We start from the raw sequence: 12,970 nt of genomic DNA, 5'->3' as shown, positions 1-12,970 counted from the left end.
AATGCATTTTAAAAATATATTTTTACTAATCTATGCATTTTTCTGCACACATGACCCTCACTCACGGTTTTTTGTGTCCATAACTTGGTTTGAGAACTGCAATGCAAGATTTTGAGCATTTTGAAGGATGGCTAAGTTACGGTTAGTACAAATTATGGCCAGTTTGCCTTTAACTGTGAACTGAATCAATTTTCTCCTGCATCCCTATGTCTCGGCAGGACCATCTAGTGTTCTTGGAATAAAACACAGAGAGTTCCACTTTCCCCGCTATCTCTTGGATCTAAATGTGAATGTTTATTTCTTCTTCTCCTTCTTCTGCCCTAAATCAACAAGCAAAGGTCTTACATCCACAGAAAGCATTGTGGCGCAGTGGCATCAGGGCTGTTCCGTGCCAGCAAAAGATGGAAAAAGCAGCTGGAACGGATTAAACCAGTAAGGGCCATAATGCAGTTATAGCAATCAGTGGGTTTAAAACAACAAAAACAAAAAATAGTTACACCCTTGCCTGCATCAGTTCATCTGCTGAGGAAACTCAGAACTTCCCAGAGGATTCTTTGGTATGTTGTAGAATGCTTGTTCCTGTTAATGTGGGGTACTGCTGGCTGGGCTTCAGAGGTCTTACTGTCACCTCGTGTGAATTGACTTTATGTTCTGGGTATCAAAACCCAATCCATCTTCACAGGGAACTCTAGGAATTGAAGCTTTGAGAGGAGTAGCGTTCTAACAACTCTCACCACACAGAATAAGCTACAGTTCCCAGGAATATTTGGTGGGTGGGAGGAAGCCATGGCTGTTTAAAACAGGGGTCAGCAAACTTTTTCAGCAGTGGGCCAGTCTGCTGTCCCTCAGACCTTGTGGGGGGCCGCACTATATATATATATTTTTTTTGGGGGGGGGGGATGAACCAATTCCCATGCCCCACAAAAAACCCAGAGATGCATTTTAAATAAAAGCACACATTCTACTCATGTAAAAACATGCTGATTCCAGGACCGTCCATGGGTCGGATTTAGAAGGCGATTGGGCTGGATTTGGCCCGGGCCTTAGTTTGCCAAACCATAGTTTAAAGCAAGGGTCAGCAAACTTTTTCAGCAGGGGGTCGGCCCACTGTCCCTCAAACCTTGGGGGGGGGGCAGCGGACTATATTTTTTGGTATGAACGAATTCCTATGCCCCACAAATAACCCAGAGATGCATTTTAAATACAGTGGTACCTCGGGTTATGTACTTAATTCGTTCCGGAGGTCCGTTCTTAACCTGAAACTGTTCTTAACCTGAAGCACCACTTTAGCTAATGGGGCCCCCTGCTGCCGCCACGCCCCCGGAGCACGATTTCTGTTCTCATCCTGAAGCAAAGTTCTTAACCCGAGGTACTATTTCTGGGTTAGCAGAGTCTGTAACCTGAAGCATATGTGTCAGAGCTGCCTCTAGGTCCCAGCTCACAGAGGACCAACGCTAGGCTGTCGTTATGTACAAAAGTCTTTATTGAGGTTCAGTTTCCATTTCAAAGCCGCAGCGCGCAGCTCTACGTCTTAAAGCCTAGACCGGCGAAGTACCGTCTGAGTCTCCTCCCCTATGACACCAGTTTAAGATCCTAGCCCTGCTCCACCTTTTACGCTGCTCTCTCCTCCTCTGGGTCCTCCTGCCCGCTGGGGCATTGCCCTTTCTGGACTCTTCCGACGCTGAGTCGCTTAGCTCCTCCCCCTCCCTCCGGCGGGCTTTAGGACCCGGTTCCCAATCCTCATTCTCTGCTGTCCCGCGCTCCTGTGCATTTGAACTTGCCTCTCGCGCCAACCCAGTGACCTTCCTCCTGACCGTTACAATATGTAACCTGAAGTGTATGTAACCCAAGGTACCACTGTAAAAGCAAACATTCTACTCATGTAAAAACACCAGCAGGCCCCACAAATAGCTCAGAGATGCATTTTAAATAAAAGGATACATTCTACTCATGTAAAAACACGCTGATTCCCGGACTGTCTGTGGGCCGAATTTAGAAGGCGATTGGGCCAGGATCCGGCCCCCGGGCCTTAGTTTGCCTACCCATGGTTTAAAGTGATACTATAGTGCTTTAAATGTAAAGTGCAGAGTGGGGCCTTATTCTTTCAGTGGAAAATATTTGGTGGGAAGTATGGAGTGCCTGGAGTGCCTGGCTTGCTCTGGTCCATGGGGTCACGAAGAGTCGGACATGACTAAACGAGTAAACAACAACAACAACATATAGTGGCAGGTGAAAGGCCAAAGCCACCGACGCCAGGTCGCAGCTCAACCACTAATTCCTTTCATTCCCACTGTTGGTTCGCGGGGACCTCTAAGTTGCCCTGCTACCTATCCACTTCACTTTTCCTTTCAGGGACAGACATTTCCCCCTCTAAGTTTCAGTGACCTTTCAAGGGACTGCGTCAGAGCCTGAGGGTGCTGCACAGTGACGCCAGCCTGCCGAAAATAGTCCTCAAGAATTAAATCAACATGTGCACTGCTAGCCATTTTTTGGGTTGGAAAGAAGGTGACACAGTGTCTGTTTCCCCTTGTGGTGAGCAGAAACAGGCTTTCTCAGTTCCTTCATCCAGCAATCATATTTTTAATTTTTTTAAAAAAAGACAACAACCACCAAATCTTTTGTCAGCCACAAGGGAAAGAATGCAACCAGTGAAGAGCCACTTCCCCGCTGCAAAATTATTTGCGATGAAAAAAGACGGCACAATCAGTTGGCCTCATTTGAGACCCTAATGAATCCAAAATGTTGAGAAATGGCAATTATTCTGGGACTAAGGCGTGGGGAAAACAAACACTTAATTGCACCCATATGAAAAATGTCTGTGAAGGAGCTGGGACAATGCAAGAACCTTGCAGGCATGTGTTGAGTTATCCAACGGCTACTGCAAGGGTAGACGTCAGCATCTGTCATTGATTAGCAAGTAAAAGATGAGATTTTGAATCCACCAACAGACTTTCTGTGCCCCTCACTTGGGCAGGGTAGGGGATTGGCAAGTAACCCTGGAATAGATGAGGGGGAAATGTCTGTTGTAGGTGTTTCTGCATCAAAAAACAATGAGCAATTGAAGGCTCTTGTGAGCACTAAGGAGTGAGTTTTTTCTGGAGATACTGAAGGGTATGCAGTACCAGTACCTCTTTTTCTAGAAGAAAAACGCTGGTGCTAAGCATTAAGTCACTGAGGAGGTGATCCCACTGCCCTACTACATGGTTTTTCACTGTTCTTTCACTTGGCCCATGCTTGGGACTAGTGTCCTCCTCCTTCAAGATGCACAATCAGACCCGCTTGATGGATTCCTGATCCACTCATGCAGTGGAAATATATCTCTGCATGAGTCAAGTTTCTGAGCCCAACAGTGACTCATGCAGAAAAAGAAGCAGGTGGTCCTCAAAACTGCACTGATTTTAACCACAGATTTCAAGACAGAACTGATTGGAAGGAGTTTGTTGGGATTTCTGAGCAACAAGGCTGCTGTTAATATTTAAAACAAATATTGTGTCCCCACCCCTCAGCATCTGGTATTTAGACGCATTCTGCTTCCAAAGTTTGATCCTTAGCTCTCATGGTTAGCAGCTGAATTTTGAAACAGATCTAGGGGACCACAGTATGTTAGTGAATGGTGGAAATTAATTAACAGTAGTATTTAGATAATATTTGGAACATTGAAGGGAAGACCCCAATCTCTGCTGAGAGGTACACACAATTACAGTGGGTTTCAGGCTCTCATCTAGGGTTGTGTTTCTGTTGAGAATCAAGATGTGGTGGAGGCTGTAGTGTCTTTAAGAAATATGGCTTAATTACAGGCAAGTTCCCATCTACACATGCACTGTTTGCATGTGACTGTGCACATATGCGGTGCCAGAATTCTGGAAGTGAATCCTGTAATTGCACCCTGAAAGGTCCTCTTGGCTCATGAAGAGACTTTCTCCAGAGCCCAAAGAGGACATCCTCTTAGGGTGCTGGGGAGGGTCTCCTCAGGAGCCAGTGCCACAGCAGGGCTTTGCTGAGACCTCCTACCTAACAGCTGATGTGGGGGGTAGAGCAGTAGCAACTGCAAGCCACTGGCTTGTCCTCTGCAGGCTCTGGGATGGGTCTTCTCGGGAGCCAGGAGGACTCTCCAGGTGCTCCCCATTTTATGCGATTTCACGTTTGCATACGGAGGTTCAGAATGTAACCCCCACATAAATACACATATTTACAGCTGAGTTTAGATGAAGGAGGTGCAGATCTCACAGCATTGCCATCTCACAGCACAGTCTGCCTCCTCTCTTATTTTCAATCCCAAACCTTTCTCCGCCCCAGTAACCACAGACCCAAGGTGTTCTCAGGGATGGGCCATCAACACTTCTTGTCAACTGCCTCTATCCCAGGTGAGGACCTGACCTGGAAAAAGAGCTTAGCCTGTATTTTTCCACTGGCCTGGAATCTCCCCTTCAATACTCCAAATATTATCTAAATACTACTGTTTATTAATGACAATATATTAATGATTCCTTCAGAAAAACATAAGGATTTTTTGCTGGTCTAGATCGCGCCATCGAATTCAGCATCCTCGTTGTATCAGTGGCACACAGATGACTCTGAGAAGCCTATGAGCAGGGGATAGAGGTGCCGGCTTTCCTTTGTGGAGGCGGTAGTGTGTTTGGGTGAGTTTTCAACATCCTGTTTAAAAATAGCAATGGTATTTACCGTACTTTGCCACTGTTAGACTCAACTGCAATTTGCTCCGGTTGCCGGAAAATGTGTTGTTCTTCAGCTAGGACAATGTGTACTTCTCCCACCTCCAACAGAGCCTGCGGGAATTGCAATCTCTCATAGATTGCCTACATTCCTACACTAAGATGTTGCCAGGCTATAACTCCTATCATCCCTCACCATTGACCATGTTGGTGGGAGCTCATGGGAGTTGGAAGCAAGCAACACTCTGAGGGCCACAGGTTCCTCCAGGGCAAGCCCAAACAATTTGCTGCTACAATTCCCTGAGTGGTTTAACAGTCAATCCCTTTTCACAGGGAAATTCTAACTCTGTGAGGGGAACAGGGGTCACCTTAAGATTCTCAGCACTTTTAACAAACTATAGCTCACGTAATCTTTTTGGGGAAGCTGTTTCTGTTTAAAGCGGTATCATAGTGCTTTAAATGTATGGTGTAAATGTGGCCTCTGGGAACAGATTTTCTGTGAGGGAGGAGTAACAGAAACAAATGACAACCAAGTTCTGCTTCAGTGGACACCAGCTTGTTCCTAGTACAGTGGTACCTCTAGATATGAACAGGATCCGTTCCGGAGCCCCGTTCACATCTAGAAGCAAACATAACTAGCGACGGCACGTCTGCACACACGCGTGTCGCTTTTTGCCGCTTCTGCGCATGCGTGTGACGTCATTTTGAGCGTCTGCGCGTGTGCAAGTGGCGAAACCCAGAAGTAATGCCCTCCGTTACTTCCGGGTTGCCGCGGAGCGCAACTCAAACACGCTCAACTCGAAGCGTATTCAACCTGAGGTATGACTATAGTCACATTCCTGTCCCCGTCCTCCCATATCATGTCATGTCCAAGGGCTTTTAGAGAAGCTGTCTCTAAAACACATATTGTCTTTTCCTTGAAACACAGTACTGGGTCAAGCGGGGCAAAGTCTGGTTTAACAGAGGTGTCAGAGACTGGAGCTAGGCCAGCTCCTTTCATCCTAAGTAGAATGGCCAGTCCAAACATTCTGTCAATTTGTAACAGATGTGGGCGCATTCACAGGGGGTTGGGAAAGGAGTGACCTCTTTCAGAAGCAGACTGTTCCAAACTCTCTTGGCCTGAAGGGCCTCTCTTCTCTTGGGACTCGATGGCCATCGCTTGAACCTCCAACCCTCCACCCACCCCCTCCAGTTTTGCCATCTAGACCATGCTAAATAGACACACACACAAAAATTTGTCCTCAGAGATTCAGGCTAGAGCAGTTACTGCTTATTTGTTTAGCAGTCATCAGAGATCATTCCATAATTGCAATGGAGCCAAGATTTGGGAGGGCAACAGGATATAAGGATATAATGAAATTGCTCAAAGCTAGCAAGGCACCAAGATGGTATGTGTGTTGCTATTGCTATAGTTACCAAATATATAGCAACTATACAGTCATCCCCCCACTTATGTGGGAGTTATAATTAGGGTTACCAGACATCCCTGTTTCCCGGGGACAGTCCCCAGATTTGTGAATAAGTCCCCGGAAAATTCCTTTTTTTTTTTTTAAGAATAATTTTTTATTAACCGACCAATCACATCAAATCAAACCAAATTACATAAATTCCAAATTACACAGCCGAATTTTAAATTTTTGTTGGGGGTACCCATATTTCAAGTTTCGAAGGGGATCCAATCAACTTCTTGCTTCTTACTGCTGTTTTAATGTCCACAAACCTAATCTTATGATGTTCACAGTACTATCCAGTCCTTTCTTACTGTTTTTCCACATCTCTTGTTATTTTCATATATTTTTCCTTTCTCTTTGTGACCTCTGATAATCTCCGCAAGCTGGTTAGAACAGTTTGTAATCCTGCATGGATATTTTTTTTTTTTATCCAGTAGCCATATCCAGATGTTTTCCATATAACATCACTTCCATACATCAAAACAGTCTTAGCGTCATTAATCTTCACCAATCTGCCTCCTTTCTCAAAACCTCTGAGGAGATTCACTAGGAATGCAGTCTAAAAACAAGTCCTTTCTTCCTCCCGGCTATAAATCCTTTGGCAAGATGGTGACTCCAAATTAATTGCTGCGCCATTCCCAAAGGCTCTTATTGCTTCTCGATCTTCATAAAGCATACTTTTGGTTAAAGTTTATCTCCACACAGACCTTAATCATCCTGCTTGGGTCAGTTCAACCGACGATTCTAATGAGGAGGGGTTCTTGTACATCACATAGAAGGAAAGTAAAAAAAGTCCCCCCCCCCATTCAGTCCCGTTGTTGTCAACATACCCAGCCTTTGGTGTTATCTTGATCGTAAAATATTCCTGTTTCTCCAACCCGTCGTCTTCTTTTGCAGAGGTCACTTAAATTAGCAGACTTCACTCCCCTTCTTCACTTGAAATATGTGCATTTGCTTCTTTTGTAATTAATTATTCCAAATTGCTGCAACTAGTGCGCGATCAGAGACAGCGTCCAGGAGAGCCAAGGTCCACATGGGGGAATTCTGCCTAGGGCCCTCACCCCTTCTATCGAATTAGGGGGTGATTTATGGGCACAGCAGGCAAGGGCAGTGTTCCCCATTTCCTTGGGGCAGCAAGGGAGGCTGCCTACTCCCATAACAGCCTCTTAATTACCCTGTGTGGGTCGGAGAGATGGTATTGTCGGCCATCTTCCAATGCGCCCCCTAGTGGCCCCCAGTCCCCGGAAAATTCCATCCCTGGAATGTCCCCGGATTTCATCAAATGTCCCCGGGAAACGCAGCAGCGGCAGTCTTAGCAGCCTGGAGCAGTTTCCGTGCGCTGCTCTGATTCGCCAGAAGCGGCTTAGTCATGCTGGCCACATGACCTAGAAGCTGTATACCGGCTCCCTTGCCCAGTAAAGCGAGATGAGTGCCGCAACCCCAGAGCTGGCCACAACTGGACCTAATGGTCAGGGGTCCTTTTACCTTTATCTTTACACCTGAGTTTAGATTAAGGGGGTGTAGATCTTACAGCATTGTCATCTCAAGAGACATTTGTCCTTCATAGAAGAAGAGTTTGGATTTGATATCCCACCTTTCACTCCCTTTTAAGGAGTCTCAAAGCGGCTAACATTCTTCTTTCCCTTCCTCCCCCACAACAAGCACTCTGTGAGGTGAGTGGGGCTGAGAGACTTCAAAGAAGTGTGACTGGCCCAAGGTCACCCAGCAGCTGCATGTGGAGGAGCGGAGACGCGAACCCGGTTCCCCAGATTACGAGACTACCGCTCTTAACCACTACACCACACTGGCTCTCATAGCAGCCCAGCACTGCAGACAGAGCCATCCGAAGCACCACCCCTTTGTTCTTGCTCCCCAGCCAGTCCTAATAGCTGATGCCCTCCTGCTCCTGGATGGTGTTCTCTCTTTTTTCTTCTTCACCTTCCCAGAATACATAGCCAATTGCAACACCTCCTGTCAGCTCCCCCCACCCTTCTTCTATATTCTTGTATGGCATTAGGGCAAGGCTAAGAGGGTGGTTAAGGATGCGGGTGGCGCTGTGGGTTAAACCACAGAGCCTAGGGCTTGCCGATCAGAAGGTCGGCAGTTCGAATCCCCGCGACGGGGTGAGCTCCCGTTGCTCGGTCCCTGCTCCTGCCAACATAGCAGTTCGGAAGCACATCAAAGTGCAAGTAGATAAATAGGTACCGCTCCGGCGGGAAGGTAAACGGCTCTGGTTCGTCAGAAGCGGCTTAGTCATGCTGGCCACATGACCCGGAAGCTGTACGCCAGCTCCCTCGGCCAATAAAGCGAGATGAGTGCCGCAACCCCAGAGTCAGCCACGACTGGACCTAAGAGGGTGGTCTTCTCATCTAGGCAGTTCAGGACCTCAGTACACACTGCCCAGGCTTGCACCCCAGGGAAGTCACTTCAGTGCTGCTAACACAGCCATTTGACTTCATCCCTGGAGGTACACTCCATTGTCTCTCGAGACAGATGGATGCCAACTGCTATTCAGGCCCCTCCCCATTACCTTTGCAACCCCTGTTTTGTGCAGACCCAGACACCTTCTTTGATGTGTGGATGCCTGGCCCTGGTTTCATAATGGTTTACATTCAACCAACCCAGCCAGACTAGTTTGCTTAGGCTAAACCCAGGAATTTCCATGTGTGGCACTTTTCAGGGGAATTGCTGCAGCGGTTATCTTCCCTTCAATATGCCCAATATTCATTTATTGCTAACATTCACTAACAAATTCTAGTATCCCAGAAATAGCAATATATACAAGTCAGTTAATATTGGGAAAGGTGGTAAGAGCTTAGCACAGTAATAGGGAACCTGTGGACCTCCAGATGTTACTGGACTTTAGTGTCCGTCATCCCTGACTGTTGGCCATGCTGTCTGGGGCTAATGGGAGCTGAAGTCTAGTAATGTGTGGAGGGAGGGCAGCACAGGTTCTCCATCTCCATCTTAGCAGAGAGAAATTATTATTTTGTCAGAGATAAGCCATTAGCTCAGTATATAACAGTGGGTTTCTATTTGATTGATTACTGCTATTTTTCAAGCTTTTTCACTAGAATTCTTTTGGACCACGCACATTTTTTTAGCTCTTTTTTATTTGTAGGCCACCTTGAGTCCCTGTCAGGGAATAAGCTGGTATATAAATTAACAACAACAGCAGCAACAGCTATTCTTTTACGGAGCACTTCAGTTGCAACAACAACAATTATTTTAAGGAGCACTTCAATTACTTGCTAATTTTTCAGGCTGACTATTGTCCACTGTCACAGGTGGAAGCAATATGCCTCTGAATTTGAATTGAATTTATTACGGTCCCAGACCGGACTCACATACCGTACTAAACAAATTAGAAACACAATAAAAGTAAGTTTAAGTTAACATAACAATAATATAACAATAAACAAAACAGGTGTGTAATATAACAAAACAGGTGTGTAATATAACATAACAATAATATAACAATAAACAAAACAGGTGTGGCAGCAGTTAAAATATGGTTTAGGTCTTAATCTCTACAATATTATCTATAGTTTATTTCTAAGACCTTAGTCTTTATACAATATGTCTCTGAATCGTAAGTGCTGGGAATCACAAGTGAAATTAGTGTTCTGGCTGCAGGCTTCCCAGCGACGTCTGGTTGGCCACTGTGAGAACAGGATAGTGCACTAGATGGGTCACTGGTACCATACCACAAGCTCTTCCAATGTTCACATGTTGCAACATGAACACATGCATTCCAAAACAGAAATAGAGCCTATATGAATATTTGCCAGTATCTAAAATCTACCAGTGTTTCCAGCTGTGCTATTCAAAATATTAAACGCTAGGGATCGTATCTAATTCAGCTTTGCTTATAGTAAACCTGCCAAAATGAACGGACCTATGTTAGTCATGTTCATTAATTCCTCTGGGTCTGCTCTGAATAAAACTAAAATTGGATACATATATGTTTATATCCAATGCTTTTTCGGTGGTGATATTCACCACAGAGGGCCCTAACCTCTTGCTCATGGCAGTGATCTTGCATTGGCATCCATGGCACTTTTATCAACATATGAGTACCAGTGTCTCATTCCCCCCCCCCATAAAAGCACTTCCTATATCTATAGCTGTCTATCTGCATGTACACACTGCAGGACATGTTAGCAGGCCTCAGTATGGAGAATAGTACCAACATCGTTTTGCTTCATCAAACAAAGCCAATCTGAATGTTCCATCCTCAAAGCTCCATAACTGCCACTTTGGAAACAATATAATTTCATTTTTTAGCAGAGTATCTGATGAAGGTGGAAGCCAAAATATAAAATACCTATTTTGTTAATCACAGTACTATACATAGATATGTGTTTTACAAACCCGTTGATAACAAACAAATGGATGGTATTCAATGACGTTTTACTCAGAGCAAACCTATAGAAATGAACATTTTAACAGGTCTACCCTGAGGAAAAAATAGTTGACTATCACCCATTATTTCTATGCGGTTTACATAAGATGGTATAAAATATTTATTCAAGTTGACATAATGAAATGATCAAAATATAGGCAAAGTCAGCAGATTTAAAAACAAATGTTTGTTATAAAACTACATGGCTAGCTAAAGTTAAAGGGACCCCTGACCATTAGGTCCAGTCGTGGCCGACTCTGGGGTTGCGGCGCTCATCTCGCTTTACTGGCCGAGGGAGCCGGTGTACAGCTTCCGGGTCATGTGGCCAGCATGACTAAGCCGCTTCTGGCGAACCAGAGCAGCGCACGGAAACGCCGTTTACCTTCCCGCCGGAGCGGTACCTATTTATCTACTTGCACTTTGACGTGCTTTTGAACTGCTAGGTTTGCAGGAGCAGGGTCCGAGCAACGGGATTCGAACCGCCAAAAGACCTTTAGCAGGTGCTAAAAACATTCAACGATACCTATCTGACATGCATAGGCAGGGAGTTCCATAAACTAGAGCCTCATTTGCACTACAGGTTTCAAGGAGTATCATAGTGCTTTAAAAAGCCAAATAAACCCGGGAGCTGTAGTTTCTTAACGGTACTGAGTGTTGTTAGGAGACCTCCCTATTCCCCTCCCAGAGCTACAATTCCCAGAGTTCCGTGGGAAGAGGGCTTGGCTGTTAAACAACTCTGGAAATTGTAGCTCTGGGAGGGAAAAGGGGGCTTCCTAACAAAACTCAGTTCTGTTAACAATTTACATTTTCCAGGATTCTGTTTGAAGTGGTGTGAAACGCAATGAAATGTATAGTGCAAATGAGGCCTTAAAAGATCCCATTCCTTGCAGCCACGGAATGAACATTATGTGGCAATTCTAAAAGTGCCAGTTCCACTGATTGCAGCTATCAAGTGGGCACATATGGGGTAGTTTATTTGAATTAAAATAGAAACTTTAGAAGCTTATTGCAAGTTGATTTTCTAAATAATCCCATTGCCCTAACCTAACAGAAATAAAAGGTTAAATGCTGAGACCCCCAGATAAAAACAATAAGGTAAAGTGGCTGAGGAGGGTTTCACCCTTTCAGATATAGGTAGGAGAGATCACCCCACTCATCCCTGAATTTCATCCTGCCAGCGTGCCTGCATGTGATGCTGAATTAAGGCTGTGTACACATCATTCATTTAAAGCACACGCACACCCAAGAAACTTGGGAACAGTAGTTTAAGGGTGCTGGGAGTTCTAGCTCTGTGCAGGATAAACAACAGTTCCCAGGGGGTTTTGGAGGTGAAAATGTGCTTTCAATGTACCGTTTGGTGGCTGCATCTTAAAAAATAATTTCTGCAGTTTGCAGGGGAGAGGGGAGAAGGGAGAAAAACAAGGTCACTCTAACTTACCCAGGTGAAGGGTGATATTGACTGAGTTGGGGTGCTGAACCTCAAAGGCCATGGACTGGCTCTGCCACCACGTGGGCTCTTCCTGGCTATGGAAGTCTGTCAGGTAGGTGGCGTTGTGGTGGAGCACATCGCTGCCGGCATCACAGCGGTGGCAGAGTGTGGTGGAGTCTCGTGTTCCCATCTGGAGACAGTAATCCTCTGGTGGGGAGCCACATGTGTTGGACACCTGCGCACGCCTCCCAAATGCGGCATTCTCAAAGATGGGCATACAGCGCTGTGCCCGTCCATGGGCATCATAGCATGAATCCATGGCCCCCATGGTCAGATGCAGGCCCAGCCAAACCAAAGCCAGACAGCAGATAACCCCAGCCATGATCAGTCTCAAAGAAGCCACTGAAATGTCTTGACACAATCCCAGGCTCTAAAGAGCCGCTCACAATTCCCTCCTTCTCCTCCTCTGACTGAGCAGAGAGAATCCCACAGATATTCTCTCTCCCAGTTCCATCTTGTGGACAGAGATGGAAACGTCACACTCCACATCCAAAGGTTATTTTGTAGGTCTGGGTGAAAATGGCCTACCAAAATTCTCAGGATCAAAGAAAGAGAGAAGGGGACTGGGTGTTTGTTTGTTTGTTTGTTTGTTTGTTTTGGAGGGAGGACACTTAAAGAAAAGGCCCCTAAAGAACCAAAATCTTTTATTGTGCTCAGATAAATCCCTTCATGAGGCAGCACATCTTATGGTACTAGCAACTTTCCAAGGCCACATCCACTCCATAAATTTAAAGTGCTATTGTTATAAGAATTTTTAGGTCATATTAAAAAAAAATGTTCATAACTGTATATATAAACCACATGTCTGCAACTCCACAGATTAGGTCCTGAACAAATTGACCTCAAATATTTCTCTGCCAGGTCAAAGTAGGAAACCTCCCCATTGTCTCTTTCCTCATAGATCCTGTCTTCAGGGCACATTCAAGATATGAACAGGGTGTGAGCCTGTGAC

At 45.4% G+C, this 12,970-nt stretch overlaps 1 protein-coding gene across 1 annotated transcript in view; it reads right to left on the bottom strand.

Moving 5' to 3' along the window:
* LAMC3 (laminin subunit gamma 3) overlaps positions 1-12,544 on the bottom strand; it is a 67,730-nt gene extending 55,186 nt beyond the window's left edge. The window contains exon 1 of the mRNA XM_079962533.1: positions 11,968-12,544. Within this exon, the coding sequence (XP_079818659.1) occupies positions 11,968-12,340 (373 nt within the window). The 5' untranslated portion in view covers positions 12,341-12,544. The remainder of the gene's footprint in view (positions 1-11,967) is intronic.
* Positions 12,545-12,970: the final 426 nt, after the last annotated feature.

This window comes from Podarcis cretensis (genome assembly GCF_951804945.1).
Source record: "Podarcis cretensis genome assembly, chromosome: Z".
NCBI lineage: Eukaryota > Metazoa > Chordata > Lepidosauria > Squamata > Lacertidae > Podarcis > Podarcis cretensis.
The sequence above is the reverse complement of the archived record's forward strand: the minus strand, read 5'-3'. Positions and strand labels throughout refer to the sequence as shown.